Source organism: Oncorhynchus kisutch, unplaced genomic scaffold (assembly GCF_002021735.2).
Source record: "Oncorhynchus kisutch isolate 150728-3 unplaced genomic scaffold, Okis_V2 Okis06b-Okis10b_hom, whole genome shotgun sequence".
Lineage (NCBI taxonomy): Eukaryota > Metazoa > Chordata > Actinopteri > Salmoniformes > Salmonidae > Oncorhynchus > Oncorhynchus kisutch.
Window position 1 is genome coordinate 19,478,808 of NW_022261983.1, and position 20,000 is coordinate 19,498,807.

The following is a 20,000-nucleotide window of genomic DNA, read 5'->3' on the forward strand; positions in this document are numbered from 1 at the left end:
CTGGAGAGAGACCAGTCTCCATCTAACCCTGACCCAGACCTGGAGAGAGACCATTCTCTGTCTTACCCTGACCCAGACCTGGAGAGAGACCAGTCTCTGTCTTACCCTGACCCAGACCTAGAGAGAGACCATTCTCTGTCTAACCCTGACCCAGACCTGGAGAGAGACCAGTCTCTGTCTTACCCTGACCTAGAGAGAGACCATTCTCTGTCTAACCCTGACCCAGACCTGGAGAGAGACCAGTCTCTGTCTTACCCTGACCCAGACCTAGAGAGAGACCATTCTCTGTCTAACCCTGACCCAGACCTGGAGAGAGACCATTCTCTGTCTAACCCTGACCCAGACCTGGAGAGAGACCAGTCTCTGTCTTACCCTGACCCAGACCTAGAGAGAGACCATTCTCTGTCTAACCCTGACCCAGACCTGGAGAGAGACCAGTCTCTGTCTAACCCTGACCCAGACCTGGAGAGAGACCAGTCTCTGTCTTACCCTGACCTAGAGAGAGACCATTCTCTGTCTAACCCTGACCCAGACCTGGAGAGAGACCAGTCTCTGTCTTACCCTGACCCAGACCTAGAGAGAGACCATTCTCTGTCTAACCCTGACCCAGACCTGGAGAGAGACCATTCTCTGTCTAACCCTGACCCAGACCTGGAGAGAGACCATTCTCTGTCTAACCCTGTCCCAGACCCGGAGACAGACCAGTCTAGCTACATAGCTTCAGACAGTACCATGTGGTAAATGAAATATATGCCGCAGAGGAATTTCTATTGTTAGAAACAAAGAACATCAAAGAATGGATGGACAGAACAGACAAATGAGAAAGATTGAAAAAGAGAGTTTAAAGAGAGTCAAGGAGAATGGGAGAGAGACAAGGAGAATGGGAGAGAGAAAGAGAGACAATGAGAAATGGGAGAGAGAAAGAGAGACAATGAGAAATGGGAGAGAGAAAGGGAGACAAGGAGAATGGGAGAGAGAAAGAGAGAAGGAGAAATGGAGAGAGAAAGAGAGACAAGGAGAAATGGAGAGAGAGAAAGAGGAGTCAAGGAGAATGGGAGAGAGAAAGAGACAAGGAGAAATGGGAGAAAGAGACAAGGAGAAATGGGAGAGAGGAAGAGAGAAGGAGAAATTGAGAGAGAAAGAGAGACAAGGAGAAAGTGAGAAAGAGAGACACAGAGAAAGGGAGAGAGGAAGAGAGACAAGGAGAAAGTGAGAAAGCGAGACACAGAGAAAGGGAGAGAGAAAGAGAGACACAGAGAAAGGGAGAGAGAAAAGAGAAACACAGAGAAAGGGAGAGAGAAAGAGAAAACACAGAGAAAAGGGAGAGAGAAAGAGAGACAGAGAAAGGGAGAGAGAAAGAGAGACAGAGAAAGGGAAGAGAGAAAGAGAAACACAGAGAAAGGGAGAGAGAAAGAGAGACAGAGAAAGGGAGAGAGAAAGAGAGACACAGAGAAAGGGAGAGAGAAAGAGAGCAGAGAAGGGAGAGAGAAAGAGAGACAGAGAAAGGGAGAGAGAAAGGAAACACAGAGAAAGGGAGGAGAGAAAAAAGAGAGACAGAGAAAGGGAGGAGAGAGAAAGAGAGACACAGAGAAAGGGAGAGAGAAAGAGAGACACAGAGAAAGGGAGAGAGAAAGAGAGACACAGAGAAAGGGAGAGAGAAAGAGAGACAGAGAAAGGGAGAGAGAAAGAGAGACACAGAGAAAGGGAGAGAGAAAGCAGAGACAGAGAAAGGGAGAAGAGAAAGGGAGACACCTTCACTCCCCTCCCTCCCTTCACTCCTCTCCCTCCCTTCACTCCTCTCCCTCCCTTCCTCCTCTCCCTCCCTTCACTCCTCTCCCTCCCACTCACACACATACACTGAACACACCCACTGAACACACGCACACACACACACACGGGGAACAGCGCCCCATCCATAATTGATGCTAGCTGTGGGCAGGCAGATGCTGGAGGCAGGAGGAAGAAGGGAGGAAGAAGGGAGGAAGAAGGGAGGAAGAAGGGAGGAAGAAGGGAGAGCAGCTGGGTGTGTTTATGGAGGAGACAGAGGAAGGCAAGATGGTGGAGCAGGTATTTTGTTCTCCTTCTTCGTCTTTTGCTTAGCCAGCGTAGTCCTCTATTTTCTCTCTGTTTCCACTCTCTTTTGTGCTGCAACTGCAGAGTAGAGCGGGTGCAGGGAGGGTCAGGGTGCTGTGACGTGGTGTGTGTGTGTGTGTGTGTGTGTGTGTGTGTGTGTGTGTGTGTGTGTGTGTGTGTGTGTGTGAGGGTGCTATGACGTGGCGTGTGTGTGTGAGTGTGTGTGTGTGTGTGTGTGTGTGTGTGTGTGTGTGTGTGTGTGTGTGTGTGTGTGTGTGTGTGTGTGTGTGTGTGAGGGTGCTATGACGTGGCGTGTGTGTGTGAGTGTGAGGGTGCTATGACGTGGCGTGTGTGTGTGTGTGTTTGCGTGTGTGTGCGTGTGTGTTTGTTTGTTTGTGTGAGCTTGCTTTGAAGTGGTGTGTGTGTGCGTGTGAACTTGCTTTGATGTGGTGTGTGTTTGTGTGTGTGTGTGTGTGTGTGTGTGTGTGTGTGTGTGTGTGTGTGTGTGTGTGTGTGTGTGTGTGTGTGTGTGTGAACTTGCTGTGAAGTGGTGTGTGTGTGTGTGTGTGTGTGAACTTGCTGTGAAGTGGTGTGTGTGTGCGTGTGAACTTGCTGTGAAGTGGTGTGTGTGTGTGTGTGTGTGTGTGTGTGTGTGTGTGTGTGTGTGTGTGTGTGTGTGTGTGTGTGTGTGTGTGTGTGTGTGTGTGAACTTGCTGTGAAGTGGTGTGTGTGTGTGTGTGTGTGTGTGTGTGTGTGTGTGTGTGTGTGTGTGTGTGTGTGTGTGTGTGGTGTGTGTGTGTGTGTGTGTGTGTGTGTGTGTGTGTGTGTGTGAACTTGCTGTGAAGTGGTGTGTGTGTGTGTGTGTGAACTTGCTGTGAAGTGGTGTGTGTGTGTGTGTGTGTGTGAACTTGCTGTGAAGTGGTGTGTGTGTGTGTGAGTCATAAAGAAAGAGGCAGTCCCTCAGCAACTGTTTTACATCATTATTCAGGAGCTGTTCACCCCCTCTTTCTCTCTCTTTTCTTCTCTCCTTCTCCTGTTCTGTCTATCTCTCCTTCTCTCTCCCTCTCCCTCTCATTTTATCACCCTCTCCTTCTCCCTTTCTGTCTCTTTCTCCTTCTCTCTTCCTCTCCTTCTCCTCTCTCTCCCTCTCTCTCCTTCCCTCTGTCTCAGTGTGTCTCTGGTCTCTGCTAGGGCTGTGGTTCAGCATGGTGTGTGTGTGTGTTGTCTTTAGATGAATGTATTCGGTCTAAAACCAGCTACTGCAGAGAGCATGGAGCAGTTAACTCTCTGTTACTACTGGATACTGTTTAGAGAGAGGGAGGGAGGGAGGGAGGGAGGGAGGGAGGGAGGGAGAGAGAGAGAGAGAGAGAGAGAGAGAGAGAGAGAGAGAGAGAGAGAGACCGCAGACTCAACATTAGTAGGTCCTTGACTACTGAGCCTCCATCTCAAATGACATTAGCTTTCACTTTTTAGGCATCCCTTGCACTTCAGATTATAAAGCACACACACGCATGCACTTACACACAATAAACACACACACACAGGGGAGGGAGGGAGGGAGGGAGGGAGGGAGGGAGGGTGGGTGGGTAAAGGACACTTTTGTATTTAATACTTAAATGTTTTCCCTTCAACTGGGTAAAGAGATATTCTATTTGTGGTGTGTGTGTGTGTGTGTGTGTGTGTGTGTGTGTGGTGTGCTGGTGTGTGTGTGGTGTGTGGTGTGTGTGTGTGTGTGGTGTGTGTGTGTGTGTGGTGTGTGTGTGGTGTGTGTGTGTGTGTGTGTGTGTGTGTGATTTCTCCAGCTCACTGCCACGTAAAGCATATTTCAGGCCTCCAAATGTGGTTCTCATTAGATGCACACCAGAGCGTTTAGCTAAGTCTGACTGTCTGCCATAACTCTCTCTCTCTCTCTCTCTCTCTCTCTCTCTCTCTCTCTCTCTCTCTCCTCTCTCTCTCTCTGTCTCTGTCTCTCTCTCTCTGTCTCTCTCTCGCTCTCTCTCTCTCTCTCTCTCTCGCTCTCTCTCTCCCACTCTCTCTTTTTCCTTGGGGTTTTGTCTGCTACATAAGTTATGTTATACTCACAGACATGATTCAAACAGTTTTAGTAACTTCAGAGTGTTTTCTATCCAAATCTACTAATAATATGCGTATCTTATCTTCTGGGGATGAGTAGCAGGCAGTTGAATTTGGGCGTGAAATGTAGTTAAAAAATACAGAAGTTAACACGGTCACAAACACGGTCCCGTAATGCCACTCTTCTTTTTCTCTTGTCTCGTGTGCCTAACATGTCCAATAACGTCCTATTGGGTCGCTCAACAGGATTACCATGAGGGTGGTAAGGGGTTCATTTGTAATTTGACACCAGTAATGGACCATATTTCCACTATCAACAGACTCAACATTGACCCATTGGTCAACTTTTTATTATTTGACTTAATTATTAACGATTTAATAAAATAGATCTATTTGATTATTATTATTTATTTGTACCGTTAATAATTGATTATTATTTGTACCGTTAATAATGATTATTTATTTGTACCGTTAATAATTGATTATTTATTTGTACCGTTAATAATTGATTATTTATTTAGTGTACCGTTAATAATTGATTATTTATTTGTACCGTTAATAATTGATTATTTATTTGTACCGTTAATAATTGATTATTTATTTGTACCGTTAATAATTGATTATTTATTTGTACCGTTAATAATTGATTATTTATTTGTACCGTTAATAATTGATTATTTATTTGTACCGTTAATAATTGATTATTTATTTGTACCGTTAATAATTGATTATTTATTTGTACCGTTAATAATTGATTATTTATTTGTACCGTTAATAATTGATTATTTATTTGTACCGTTAATAATTGATTATTTATTTGTACCGTTAATAATTGATTATTTATTTGTACCGTTAATAATTGATTATTTATTTGTACCGTTAATAATTTGATTATTTATTTGTACCGTTAATAATTGATTATTTATTTGTACCGTTAATAATTGATTATTTATTTGTACCGTTAATATTGATTATTATTTGTACCGGTTAATAATTGATTATTTATTTGTACCGTTAATAATTGATTATTTATTTGTACCGTTAATAATTGAGTCGTAATAATAAAGTCTGTCCCTTCAAAATAAACGGTTGTTCATTTACCGCACAGCGAGTGTGTGATCGGGACCAGGTCGCTATTCAGGAAGACTTTACCCATGTACTGCAAGGCAGCAGACTTGGACAACCCTGCTTTAGCAGTTTGATCGCTGACAGATTGATTTAAAGAAGCCTGCTAGTAAAATAGATGGTGGTGGTGTGAGAGAAGCCTGCTAGGAAAATAGATGGTGGTGTGAGAGAAGCCTGCTAGGAAAATAGATGGTGGTGTAGGAGAAGCCTGCTAGTAAAATAGATGGTGGTGTGAGAGAAGCCTGCTAGGAAAATAGATGGTGGTGGTGTGAGAGAAGCCTGCTAGGAAAATAGATGGTGGTGGTGTGAGAGAAGCCTGCTAGGAAAATAGATGGTGGTGGTGTGAGAGAAGCCTGCTAGGAAAATAGATGGTGGTGTGAGAGAAGCCTGCTAGTAAACTAGATGGTGGTGTGAGAGAAGCCTGCTAGTATAATAGATGGTGGTGTGAGAGAAGCCTGCTAGTATAATAGATGGTGATGGTGTAAGAGAAGCCTGCTAGTATAATAGATGGTGGTGTAGGAGAAGCCTGCTAGTAAAATAGATGGTGGTGTAAGAGAAGCCTGCTAGTATAATAGATGGTGGTGTGAAAGTAGTGCACTATATAGGGAATAGGGTACCTTTGTATTATGGACAAATCATTCACTAAAACCTAAACTAATCTTGCAATAAATAATGTGGAAATTGATCAAGTTGAGGTGACTAAACTGCTTGGAAGAGAAGAGCCGAAGTGACACATTTTACAGAGTAAACACACACACACACACACACACACACACACACACACACACACACACACACACACACACACACACACACACACACACACACACACACAGGTGAAAGTGTTTGCATTGTGCTAATGCTTCTTTGTATTTTAATTCAGGACTTTTCTGGAGGTGGCTGCTGTAGTACTCAGAGAGGCTTCTTCTTGGGAGTGTGTGTGTAGTAATGAATGAATGGAGTGTGTCTGAGCATCCACAGTAGTTATTGGTTTATCATGCTACAAATCACTATGAGACTGACTGACTGATTGGTTAGCTGGCTGGTTTGGCTGGCTTATTGATTGACTGTATTGCTGACCTACTGACTGATTGGTTGACTGGCTGGCTGGTTGACTTACTGACCTGACTGGCTGGTTGGTTGACTGGCTGGTTGACTGGCTGGCTGGCTGGTTGACTGGCTGGTTGACTTACTGACCCGACTGGATGGCTGGTTGACTTATTGACTGGCTGACTTAATGGATGACTGGCTGACTTTTTTGTATTAATTGTTCAATCTGGTCTGGTACTAACTCTCTCCCCCTCTCTCCCTCCTCTCCCCCTGCAGGGTAACCAGGAGGCCCCTCCCCCTCCAGACTCCAGGACTCAGCCGTACCCCTCCGCCCAATTTGCCCCCCCTCAGAACGGCCTGCCCGCTGAGTTCACCGCCTCACACCCTCACCCTGCGCCCCCAGACTACACAGGACAGCCCCCCGTCAGCGAACACCCTCTCAACATGTACCCCACTTCACAGAACCACAGTGAACAGAGTGGACAGGACACCAGCATACAGACCGTCTCAGCCACAGCCACAGTATGACATCTCTCCTTCATTACAACATCTTGGATATATACTGTTACTGGCATACTGTATATTACTGTTATATATTACTATTTTATACAACAGGTGGATCTAATCCTGAATGCTGATTGGTTAGCACCGGCTAAATCTATAATGTTAAAATGCCCATTTATTCTGTTCCATCTGACTGTGCAATCCACTATCTCATCAGCCCAGCCAGGCAATTTATAAACTTGATCTCCACTATGAAAGTCATCTAGACATTATCTACCATTTCTTTAAGACTAACATTTAGTTTTCAACAGCGGAGGTTTATATCAACCTTGCTGTCTGTCCCTCTGACATTTACAATGTTTCAATATTTAAGTTCGATCTCCAGCTGTCGCAGAGTAATGAATGTGTCGGGAATCGGGACGAGACCTGCAGGCGGGCAGCGTTTCTCAGCCAGGCGAAATCATGAATCAGATGGCATCATCTTCATGGGATCTAAAACAAAGACATGGAAATGGAAAAAGGGGTAAAACAAAATGAAGTGCAGCTAGTTTTCTTTCCAGCTTCCTCTTGAAGTGGTTGTGTTAGCTGTTGTTGTTGGCTAGCTTCTCTTGATGTGGTTGTGTTAGCTGTTGTTGTTGGCTAGCTCCTCTTGAGGTGGTTGTGTTAGCTGTTGTTGTTGGCTAGCTCCTCTTGAAGTGGTTGTGTTAGCTGTTGTTTTTTGGCTAGCTCCTCTTGAGGTGGTTGTGTTAGCTGTTGTTGTTGGCTAGCTCCTCTTGAAGTGGTTGTGTTAGCTGTTGTTGTTGGCTAGCTCCTCTTGAAGTGGTTGTGTTAGCTGTTGTTGTTGGCTAGCGCCTCTTGAGGTGATTGTGTTAGCTGTTGTTGTTGGCTAGCTCCTCTTGAAGTGGTTGTGTTAGCTGTTGTTGTTGGCTAGCTCCTCTTGAAGTGGTTGTGTTAGCTGTTGTTGTTGGCTAGCTCCTCTTGAGGTGATTGTGTTAGCTGTTGTTGTTGGCTAGCTCCTCTTGAAGTGGTTGTGTTAGCTGTTGTTGTTGGCTAGCTCCTCTTGAGGTGGTTGTGTTAGCTGTTGTTGTTGGCTAGCTCCTCTTGAGGTGATTGTGTTAGCTGTTGTTGTTGGCTAGCTCCTCTTGAAGTGGTTGTGTTAGCTGTTGTTGTTGGCTAGCTCCTCTTGAAGTGGTTGTGTTAGCTGTTGTTGTTGGCTAGCTCCTCTTGAAGTGGTTGTGTTAGCTGTTGTTGTTGGCTAGCTCCTCTTGAGGTGGTTGTGTTAGCTGTTGTTGTTGGCTAGCTCCTCTTGAGGTGATTGTGTTAGCTGTTGTTGTTGGCTAGCTCCTCTTGAAGTGGTTGTGTTAGCTGTTGTTGTTGGCTATCTCCTCTTGAAGTGATTGTGTTAGCTGTTGTTGTTGGCTAGCTCCTCTTGAAGTGGTTGTGTTAGCTGTTGTTGTTGGCTAGCTCCTCTTGAGGTGATTGTGTTAGCTGTTGTTGTTGGCTAGCTCCTCTTGAAGTGGTTGTGTTAGCTGTTGTTGTTGGCTAGCTCCTCTTGAGGTGGTTGTGTTAGCTGTTGTTGTTGGCTAGCTCCTCTTGAGGTGATTGTGTTAGCTGTTGTTGTTGGCTAGCTCCTCTTGAAGTGGTTGTGTTAGCTGTTGTTGTTGGCTAGCTCCTCTTGAAGTGGTTGTGTTAGCTGTTGTTGTTGGCTAGCTCCTCTTGAAGTGGTTGTGTTAGCTGTTGTTGTTGGCTAGCTCCTCTTGAGGTGGTTGTGTTAGCTGTTGTTGTTGGCTAGCTCCTCTTGAGGTGATTGTGTTAGCTGTTGTTGTTGGCTAGCTCCTCTTGAAGTGGTTGTGTTAGCTGTTGTTGTTGGCTAGCTCCTCTTGAAGTGGTTGTGTTAGCTGTTGTTGTTGGCTAGCTCCTCTTGAAGTGGTTGTGTTAGCTGTTGTTGTTGGCTAGCTCCTCTTGAAGTGGTTGTGTTAGCTGTTGTTGTTGGCTAGCTCCTCTTGAAGTGGTTGTGTTAGCTGTTGTTGTTGGCTAGCTCCTCTTGAAGTGGTTGTGTTAGCTGTTGTTGTTGGCTAGCTCCTCTTGAAGTGGTTGTGTTAGCTGTTGTTGTTGGCTAGCTCCTCTTGAAGTGGTTGTGTTAGCTGTTGTTGTTGGCTAGCTCCTCTTGAAGTGGTTGTGTTAGCTGTTGTTGTTGGCTAGCTCCTCTTGAGGTGGTTGTGTTAGCTGTTGTTGGCTAGCTCCTCTTGAGGTGGTTGTGTTAGCTGTTGTTGGCTCCAACAGGGTACGTTTTCTTTCCTCATTCTTATGGATGAATCCATATGAATGTCACTAGAAAACAGCCTATTCAGCTGCTTTGCTGTAGGACCTTGAGACTTGTCCCGGAGCCACTGCTGCATTGTCTTGGCTGTGTGCTTAGGGTCGTTGTCCTGTTGGAAGGTGAACCTTCACCCCAGTCTGAGGTCCTGAGTGTCCTGGAGCAGGTTTTCATCAAGGATCTCTCTATACTTTGTTTCGTTCATCTTTCCCTCGATCCTAACTATTCTCCCAGTCCGTGCCGCTGAAAATCATCCCCACAGCATGATGCTGCCACCACCATGCTTCACCGTAGGGATGGTGCCTGGTTTCCTCCAGACGTGACGTTTGGCATCCAGGCCAAAGAGTTCAATCTTGGTTTCATCAGACCAGAGGTCTGAGAGTCTTTAGGTGCCTTTTGGCAAACACCAAGCAGACTGTGGTGTGCCTTTTACAGAGGAGTGGCTTCTGTCTGGCCACTCTACCATAAAGGCCTGATTGGTGGAGTGCTGCAGAGATGGTTGTCCTTCTGGAAGGTTCTCCCATCTCCACAGAGTAACTCTGGGGCTCTGTCAGAGTGACCATCGGGTTCTTGGTCACCTCCCTGACCAAGGCCCTTCTCCCCCGATTGCACAGTTTGGCCAGCTCAGGAAAGGTTTTGGTGGTTCAAAACTTCTTCACTTTAAGAATGACGGAGGCCATTGGGTTCTTGGGGACCTTCAATGTTGCAGACTATTTTTGATACCCTTCCCCAGATCTGTGCCTCGACACAATCCTGTCTTGGAGCTCTAAGATCAATTCCTTCGACCTCATGGCTTGGTTTTTTGCTCTGACATGCATTGTCAACTGTGGGACCTTATATAGACAGGTGTGTGCCTTTCCAAATCATGTCCAATCAATTGAATTTACCACAGGTGTTCTCCAATCAAGTTGTAGAAGCATCTCAAGGATGATCAATGGAGTAGTACATTGATCTAAGTGGTGCATTGATCCTCCGTCGTCCGGGCTTGGCCGGTGCAGGCCGTCATTGTAAATAAGATTTTGTTCTCAAATGACTGTTTGCGTTTGGTCATTATGGGGTATTGTGATGTCATTATGGGGTATTGTGATGTCATTATGGGGTATTGTGATGTCAGTATGGGGTATTGTGATGTCAGTATGGGGTATTGTGATGTCATTATGGGGTATTGTGATGTCATTATGGGGTATTGTGTGTAGATTGACAAGTCATTTTTATTCATTTAATCCATATCAGAATAAGGAAGGCACCCTATTACTGTTATATAATACTTCTGTATACACCAGATCGTCTCCATAGTAAGGCGTGTGTGTGTGTGTGTGTGTGTGTGTGTGTGTGTGTGTGTGTGTGTGTGTGTGTGTGTGTGTGTGTGTGTGTGTGTGTGTGTGTGTGTGTGTGTGTGTGTGTGTGTGTGTGTGTGTGTTGTGTGTGTTTGTGTGTGTGTACACTATACCCTTCACAAGGATGCAGAATTGTACCTAGTGTACACTATACCCTTCACAAGGATGCAGAATTAGACCTAGTGTACACTATACCCTTCACAGGGCTGCAGAATTGGACCTAGTGTACACTATACCCTTCACAGGGCTGCAGAATTGGACCTAGTGTACACTATACCCTTCACAAGGATGCAGAATTGGACCTAGTGTACACTATACCCTTCACAAGGATGCAGAATTAGACCTAGTGTACACTATACCCTTCACAAGGATGCAGAATTAGACCTAGTGTACACTATACCCTTCACAAGGCTGCAGAATTGTACCTAGTGTACACTATACCCTTCACGAGGATGCAGATTTGGACCTAGTGTACACTATACCCTTCACAAGGATGCAGAATTGTACCTAGTGTACACTATACCCTTCACAAGGATGCAGAATTGTACCTAGTGTATACTATACCCTTCACAAGGATGCAGAATTGGACATAGTGTACACTATACCCTTCACAGGGCTGCAGAATTGGACCTAGTGTACACTATACCCTTCACAAGGCTGCAGAATTAGACCTAGTGTACACTATACCCGTCACAATGATGCAGAATTGTACCTAGTGTACACTATACCCTTCACAAGGATGCAGAATTAGACCTAGTGTACACTATACCCTTCACGAGGATGCAGAATTGTACCTAGTGTACACTATACCCTTCACAAGGATGCAGAATTGTACCTAGTGTACACTATACCCTTCACAAGGATTCAGAATTAGACCTAGTGTACACTATACCCTTCACAGGGATGCAGAATTAGACCTAATGTACACTATACCCTTCACAAGGATGCAGAATTGTACCTAGTGTACACTATACCCTTCACAAGGATGCAGAATTGTACCTAGTGTACACTATACCCTTCACAGGGATGCAGAAGTGTACCTAGTGTACACTATACCCTTCACAAGGATGCAGAAGTGTACCTAGTGTACACTATACCCTTCACAGGGATGCAGAAGTGTACCTAGTGTACACTATACCCTTCACAGGGATGCAGAAGTGTACACTATTCTCCTCAGAGCACCAGGTTATCCGAGGCCTTCACAGCAGGTCTCAAGCTGTGTTCTGATTCGTTGTTTCATTAATAGAATTCATCTGATGTTGAAAGCTGTTTTTTTTGGAATGCTTCCGTCTAGACACAAACATCCTGTGGTAGTCATTTGATTTATCATCCCTCTCTCTCTCTCTCATAAATATGTATATTGCCATTCACCCAGAGTGCAATACAATCCAGTATTAGTTTGCATGGTAATGAGAAATATTTTCTCCTTCAAGCACTGAGAAAAACGCTTAGTTTTTATTTTCTTGTTTGTCTTTTTAAAGTTGTTTCATGCATGTGTTAGTCTTTAGCTTGGAAGGAGAGAACTAGGAGAAGAGAAGTGATGAAGGAGAGAACTAGGAGAAGAGAAGTGATGAAGGAGAGAACTAGGAGAAGAGAAGTGATGAAGGAGAGAACTAGGAGAAGAGAAGTGATGAAGGAGAGAGGGGAGACAGAGAGAGAGGAGGGGAGAGAGACGGAAAGAGGGGAGAGGAAGAGAGAAGGAGAGAGCGCAGAGTAAGAGAGACAGAGAGGGGAGAAGGAGAGAGACGGAGAGGGAGAGAGGGAGAGAGGGGAGAGACGTAGTCAGAGGATTTGAGAGACAGGGATAGGAAGAGAGAAGGAGAGAGGGGAAAGGGAGAGAGGGGAGAAGGAGAGATGAGAGAGACGAGTCAGAGGATTTGAGAGAGACAGGGAGAGGAAGAGAGAAGGAGAGAGGGGAGAAGGAGAGATGAGAGAGACAGAGTCAGAGGATTTGAGAGAGACAGGGAGAGGAAGAGAGAAGGAGAGAGGGAGAGAGGCGGAGAGAGGGGAGACGGAGAGAGGGGATGAGAGGGGAGAAGGAGAGAGGGGAGACGGAGAGAGGGGAGGAGAAGGGAGAAGGAGAGAGGGGAGAAGGAGAGAGGGGAGACAGAGAGAGGGAGGAGAGGGGAGAAGGAGAGAGGGGAGAAGGAGAGAGGGGAGACAGAGAGAGGGGAGGAGAGGGGAGAAGGAGAGAGGGGAGAAGGAGAGAGGGGAGACGGAGAGAGGGGAGGAGAGGGGAGAAGGAGAGAGGGGAGGAGAGGGGAGAAGGAGAGGGGAGGAGAGGGGAGAAGGAGAGAGGGGAGAGGGAGAGAGGGGAGGAGAGGGGAGAAGGAGAGAGCGGAGACGGAGAGAGGGGAGGAGAGGGGAGAAGGAGAGAGGGGAGACGGAGAGAGGGGAGGAGAGGGGAGAAGGAGAGAGGGAAGACAGAGAGAGGGGAGGAGAGGGGAGAAGGAGAGAGGGGAGGAGAGGGGAGAAGGAGAGAGCGGAGACGGAGAGAGGGGAGGAGAGGGGAGAAGGAGAGAGGGGAGACGGAGAGAGGGGAGGAGAGGGGAGAAGGAGAGAGGGTGTAGCATCACACTTCTCATAACTCTAGGAAAGACACAGAACAGGAAAATGAGGGGATGAGAGGGGAGAAGGAGAGAGGGGAGACGGAGAGAGGGGAGGAGAAGGGAGAAGGAGAGAGGGGGAGAAGGAGAGAGCAGCAGACTCGTACATTTCCTCAACGAAACAATGTACTGAGCAAATGTCAAATTGGCTTTTTACCAAATTACCGTACAAACAGACCACGTATTCACCCTGCACACCCTAATTGACAATCAAACAAACCAAAACAAAGGCAAAGTCTTCTCATGCTTTGTTGATTTCAAAAAAGCCTTCGACTCAATCTGGCATGAGGGTCTGCTATACAAACTGATGGAAAGCGGTGTTGGGGGTAAAACATACGACATATAAAATCCATGTACACAAACAACAAGTGTGCGGTTAAATTGGCAAAAAACACACACATTTCTTCACACAGGGTCGCGGGGTTAGACAGGGATGCAGCTTAAGCCCCACCCTCTTCAACATATATATCAACGAATTGGCGAGGGCACTAGAAAAGTCTGCAGCACCCGGCCTCCCCCTGCTAGAATCAGAAGTCAAATGTCTGCTGTTTGCTGATGATCTGGTGCTTCTGTCACCAACCAAGGAGGGCCTACAGCAGCACCTAGATCTTATGCACAGATTCTGTCAGACCTGGGGCCCTGACAGTAAATCTCAGTAAGACCAAAATAATGGTGTTCCAAAAAAGGTCCAGTCAACCAGGACCAACAAATACAAATTCCATCTAGAAACTGTTGCCCTAGAGCACACAAAAAACTATACATACCTTGGCCTAAACATCAGCACCACAGGTAACTTCCACAAAGCTGTGAACGATCTGAGAGACAAGGCAAGAAGGGGCATTCTATGCCATCAAAAGAAACATAAATTTCAACATACCAATTAGGATTTGGCTAAAAATACTTGAATCAGTCATAGAGCCCATTGCCCTTTATGGTTGTGAGGTCTGGGGTCCGCTCACCAACCAAGACTTCACAAAATGGGACAAACACCAAATTCAGACTCTGCATGCAGAATTCTGCAAAAATATCCTCCGTGTACAACGTAGAAACACCAAATAATGCATGCAGAGCAGAATTAGGCCGATACCCACTAATTATCAAAATCCAGAAAAGAGCTGTTAAATTCTACAACCACCTAAAAGGAAGCGATTCACAAACCTTCCATAACAAGCCATCACCTACAGAGAGATGAACCTGGAGAAGAGTCCCCTAAGCAAGCTGGTCCTGGGGCTCTGTTCACAAACACAAACACACACTACAGAGCCCCATGACAGCAGCACAATTAGACCAACCAAATCATGAGAAAACAAAAAGATACTACTTAACACATTGGAAAGAATTAACAAAAAAACAGAGCAAACTAGAATGCTATTTGGCCCCTACACAGAGAGTAACACAGCGGCAGAATACCTGACCACTGTGACTGACCCAAAATTAAGGAAAGCCTTGACTATGTCAGAACTCAGTGAGCATAGCCTTGCTATTGAGAAAGGCCCGCCGTAGGCAGACATGGCTCTCAAGAGAAGACAGGCTATGTGCTCACTGCCCACAAAATGAGGTGGAAAACTGAGCTGCACTTCCTAACCTCCTGCCCAATGTATGACCATATTAGAGAGACATATTCCCTCAGATTACACAGATCCACAAAGAATTCGAAACAAATCCAATTTTGAAAAACTCCCATATCTACTGGGTGAAATTCCACATGTGGCCATCACAGCAGCAAGATTTGTGACCTGTTGCCACGAGAAAGGGCAACCAGTGAAGAACAAACCCATTGTAAATACAACCCATATTATGCTTATTTATTTTATCTTGTGTCCTTTAGCCATTTGTACATTGTTAGAACACTGTATATATATATAATATGACATGTGTAATGTCTTTACTGTTTGAAACTTCTGTATGTGTAATGTTTACTGTTAATTTTTGTTGTTTTTCACTTTATAATATTCACTTTGTAATGTTGTCTACCTCACTTGCTTTGGCAATGTTAAACACATGTTTCCCATGCCAATAAAGCCCTTGTGAATTGAATTGAAATTGAATGAAGAGGCGGAGGAGAGGGGAGAAGAAGGAGAGAGGGGAGACAGATGAGAGGGGAGAGAGGGGGGGAGAGGAGACGAGGGGAGGAAGGAGAGAGGGGATAGACGGAGAGAGAGGAGGAGAGGGAGAGAGAGGAGAGAGGGGGGAAGGAGCGAGAGGGGAGGAGGAGGAAGGAGGGGAGGAGGAGAGAGGGGCGGAGAGGAGAGGAGGAGAGAGGGAGAGGGGAGAGAGGGGGAAGGAGATGGGGAGAAGGAGAGCAGAAGCGAAGACAGAGAGAGGGGAGGAAAGGGGAGAAGGAGAGAGGGGAGACGGAGAGAGGGGAGGAGAGGGGAGAAGGAGAGAGGGAAGACAGAAGAGAGGGGAGGAGAGGGGTAGAAGGAGAGAGGGGAGAAGGAGAGAGGGGAGATGGATACGAGGGGAGGAGAGGGGAGAAGGAGAGAGGGGAGGAGAGGGGAGAAGGAGAGGGGGAGACGGAGAGAGGGGGAGGAGAGGGGAGAAGGAGAGAGCGGAGACGGAAGAGAGGGGAGGAGAGGCGGAGGAAGAGGGGAGAAGGAGAGAGGGNGGTAGGTACACCTATAGATCTGTTAGACACTGGGTCTGTACATAGTCATGGTTAGAGGGAATCCTATGGTAGGTACACTATAGCTCTGTTAGGACACTGGGGTCTGTACATAGTCAATGGTTAGAGGGGAATCCTATGGTAGGTACACCTATAGCTCTGTTAGACACTGGGTTCTGTACATAGTCAATGGTGTAGAGGAATCCTATGGTAGGTACACCTATGCTCTGTTTAGACACTGGGGTCTGTACATGTCATGGTTAGAGGGGAATCCTATGGTAGGTACACCTATAGCTCTGTTAGACACTGGTCTGTACATAGTCAATGGTTAGAGGGGAATCCTATGGTAGGTACACCTATAGCTCTGTTAGACACTGGGTCTGTACATAGTCAATGGTTAGAGGGGGAATCCTATGGTAGGTACACCTATAGCTCTGTTCGACACTGGGTCTGTACACAGTCAATGGTTAGAGGGAATCCTATGGTAGGTACACCTATAGCTCTGTTAGACACTGGGTCTGTACATAGTCAATGGTTAGAGGGAATCCTATGGTAGGTACACCTATAGCTCTGTTAGACACGTGGTCATGTAACACAGTCAAATGGTTAGAGGGGAAATCCTATGGTAGGTACACCTAATAACTCGTGTTAGATCACGGGGTCCCCTGTAACACAGTCAATGGGTGTAGAGGGAATCCTAGGGTAGGTACAACCTATTCGCCTCTGTTAGACACTTGGTCGTACATAGGCAATGGTTAGAGGGGAAATCCATTGGTAGGTACAAAACCTATAAGCTTCTGTTAGACACTGGGTCTGTAGCATAGTCATGGTTAGAGGGGAATCCTAGGTAGGGTAACCCTATAGCTCCTGTTAGACACGGGTCTGTACACTAGTCAATGGTTAGAGGGGAATCCTATGGTAGGTACACCTATCGCTCTGTAGACACGGGTCTGTACATAGTCAATGGGTTAGAGGGGATCCTATGGTAGGTACACCTATAGCTCTGGTAGACACTGGGTCTGTACCTAGTCCATGGTTAGAGGGGAATCCTATGGTAGGTACACCTATAGCTCTGTTAGACACTGGGTCTGTACATAGTCAATGGTTAGAGGGGAATCCTATGGTAGGTACACCTATAGCTCTGTTAGACACTGGGTCTGTACATAGTCATGGTTAGAGGGGAATCCTATGGTAGGTACACCTATAGCTCTGTTAGACACTGGGTCTGTACATAGTCAATGGTTAGAGGGGAATCCTATGGTAGGTACACCCTATAGCTCTGTTAGACACTGGGTCTGTACATAGTCAATGGTTAGAGGGGAATCCTATGGTAGGTACACCTATAGCTCTGTTAGACACTGGGGTCTGTACATAGTCAATGGTTAGAGGGGAATCCTATGGTAGGTACACCTATAGCTCTGTTAGACACTGGGTCTGTACATAGTCAATGGTTAGAGGGGAATCCTATGGTAGGTACACCTATAGCTCTGTTAGACACTGGGTCTGTACATAGTCAATGGTTAGAGGGGAATCCTATGGTAGGTACACCTATAGCTCTGTTAGACACTGGGTCTGTACACAGTCAATGGTTAGAGGGGAATCCTATGGTAGGTACACCTATAGCTCTGTTAGACACTGGGTCTGTACATAGTCAATGGTTAGAGGGGAATCCTATGGTAGGTACACCTATAGCTCTGTTAGACACTGGGTCTGTACATAGTCAATGGTTAGAGGGGAATCCTATGGTAGGTACACCTATAGCTCTGTTAGACACTGGGTCTGTACATAGTCAATGGTTAGAGGGGAATCCTATGGTAGGTACACCTATAGCTCTGTTAGACACTGGGTCTGTACACAGTCAATGGTTAGAGGGGAATCCTATGGTAGGTACACCTATAGCTCTGTTAGACACTGGGTCTGTACATAGTCAATGGTTAGAGGGGAATCCTATGGTAGGTACACCTATAGCTCTGTTAGACACTGGGTCTGTACATAGTCAATGGTTAGAGGGAATCCTATGGTAGGTACACCTATAGCTCTGTTAGACACTGGGTCTGTACACAGTCAATGGTTAGAGGGGAATCCTATGGTAGGTACACCTATAGCTCTGTTAGACACTGGGTCTGTACACAGTCAATGGTTAGAGGGGAATCCTATGGTAGGGTACACCTATAGCTCTGTTAGACACTGGGTCTGTACACAGTCAATGGTTAGAGGGGAATCCTATGGTAGGTACACCTATAGCTCTGTTAGACACTGGGTCTGTACATAGTCAATGGTTAGAGGGGAATCCTATGGTAGGTACACCTATAGCTCTGTTAGACACTGGGTCTGTACATAGTCAATGGTTAGAGGGAATCCTATGGTAGGTACACCTATAGCTCTGTTAGACACTGGGTCTGTACACAGTCAATGGTTAGAGGGGAATCCTATGGTAGGTACACCTATAGCTCTGTTAGACACTGGGTCTGTACATAGTCAATGGTTAGAGGGGAATCCTATGGTAGGTACACCTATAGCTCTGTTAGACACTGGGTCTGTACATAGTCAATGGTTAGAGGGGAATCCTATGGTAGGTACACCTATAGCTCTGTTAGACACTGGGGTCTGTACACAGTCAATGGTTAGAGGGGAATCCTATGGTAGGTACACCTATAGCTCTGTTAGACACTGGGTCTGTACACAGTCAATGGTTTAGAGGGGAATCCTATGGTAGGTACACCTATAGCTCTGTTAGACACTGGGTCTGTACATAGTCAATGGTTAGAGGGGAATCCTATGGTAGGTACACCTATAGCTCTGTTAGACACTGGGTCTGTACATAGTCAATGGTTAGAGGGGAATCCTATGGTAGGTACACCTATAGCTCTGTTAGACACTGGTCTGTACACAGTCAATGGTTAGAGGGGAATCCTATGGTAGGTACACCTATAGCTCTGTTAGACACTGGGTCTGTACATAGTCAATGGTTAGAGGGGAATCCTATGGTAGGTACACCTATAGCTCTGTTAGACACTGGGTCTGTACACAGTCAATGGTTAGAGGGGAATCCTATGGTAGGTACACCTATAGCTCTGTTAGACACTGGGTCTGTACATAGTCAATGGTTAGAGGGGAATCCTATGGTAGGTACACCTATAGCTCTGTTAGACACTGGGTCTGTACATAGTCAATGGTTAGAGGGGAATCCTATGGTAGGTACACCTATAGCTCTGTTAGACACTGGGTCTGTACACAGTCAATGGTTAGAGGGGAATCCTATGGTAGGTACACCTATAGCTCTGTTAGACACTGGGTCTGTACATAGTCAATGGTTAGAGGGGAATCCTATGGTAGGTACACCTATAGCTCATCCCTTGGCAGTAGTACTGTAGATTACTTTATCACATTCATATTATATTTTACCTCAACCCAGAGTCTCTCAGAGGGTTCACAGTCAGGCAACTAACACCCCCCAATCAGATCACAGCAAAATCACAGTCTACTTAATCACTGACCTCAACCCTGAGTCTCTCAGAGGGTTCACAGTCAGGCAACTAACACCCCCCAATCAGATCACAGCAAAATCACAGTCTACTTAATCACTGACCTCAACCCAGAGTCTCTCAGAGTGTTCACAGTCAGGCAACTAACACCCCCAATCAGATCACAGCAAAATCACAGTCTACTTAATCACTGACCTCAACCCAGACTCTCTCAGAGGGTTCACAGTCAGGCAACTAACACCCCCCAATCAGATCACAGCAAAATCACAGTCTACTTAATCACTGACCTCAACCCAGAGTCTCTCAGAGCGTTTACAGTCAGGCAACTAACACCCCCCAATCAGATCACAGACATAAATCACAGTCTACTTAATCACTGACCTCAACCCTGAGTCTCTCAGAGGGTTCACAGTCAGGCAACTAACACCCAATCAGATCACAGCAAAATCACAGTCTACTTAATCACTGACCTCAACCCTGAGTCTCTCAGAGTGTTTACAGTCAGGCAACTAACACCCAATCAGATCACAGACATAAATCACAGTGGTCCGGGTTTGGCCAGTATATTCAGTCATTATAATTAAGAATTTGTTCTTAACTTGTCTAGTTAAATAAAGGGTTAATAAACACATAAGATACTTTACTTACATAAGATACTTGAACAAAACTCACTCATGAGGCATCGAAGCCAAAGGAACTGAATGATATTAAGACAGAGACAGATGGAAGGAAAGTAGAGAAACCTACTGAGAAAACAATTAGGCAACAACACATTCAATGCCTTTTAGACAACTTCCTGGACGTGAAAGACAACTTCCTGGATGT

The 20,000-nt window shown here is 45.8% G+C and overlaps 1 protein-coding gene across 1 annotated transcript in view; it reads left to right on the plus strand.

The window, feature by feature from the left end:
• Positions 1-1,866: 1,866 nt before the first annotated feature.
• Positions 1,867-20,000, plus strand: part of rbfox1 (RNA binding fox-1 homolog 1) — a gene marked incomplete in the record, with an annotated part of 138,558 nt that continues 120,424 nt past the window's right edge. The window contains 2 exon segments of the mRNA XM_031814022.1: positions 1,867-2,067; positions 6,598-6,843. Of these exon segments, the coding sequence (XP_031669882.1) occupies positions 2,032-2,067; positions 6,598-6,843 (282 nt within the window).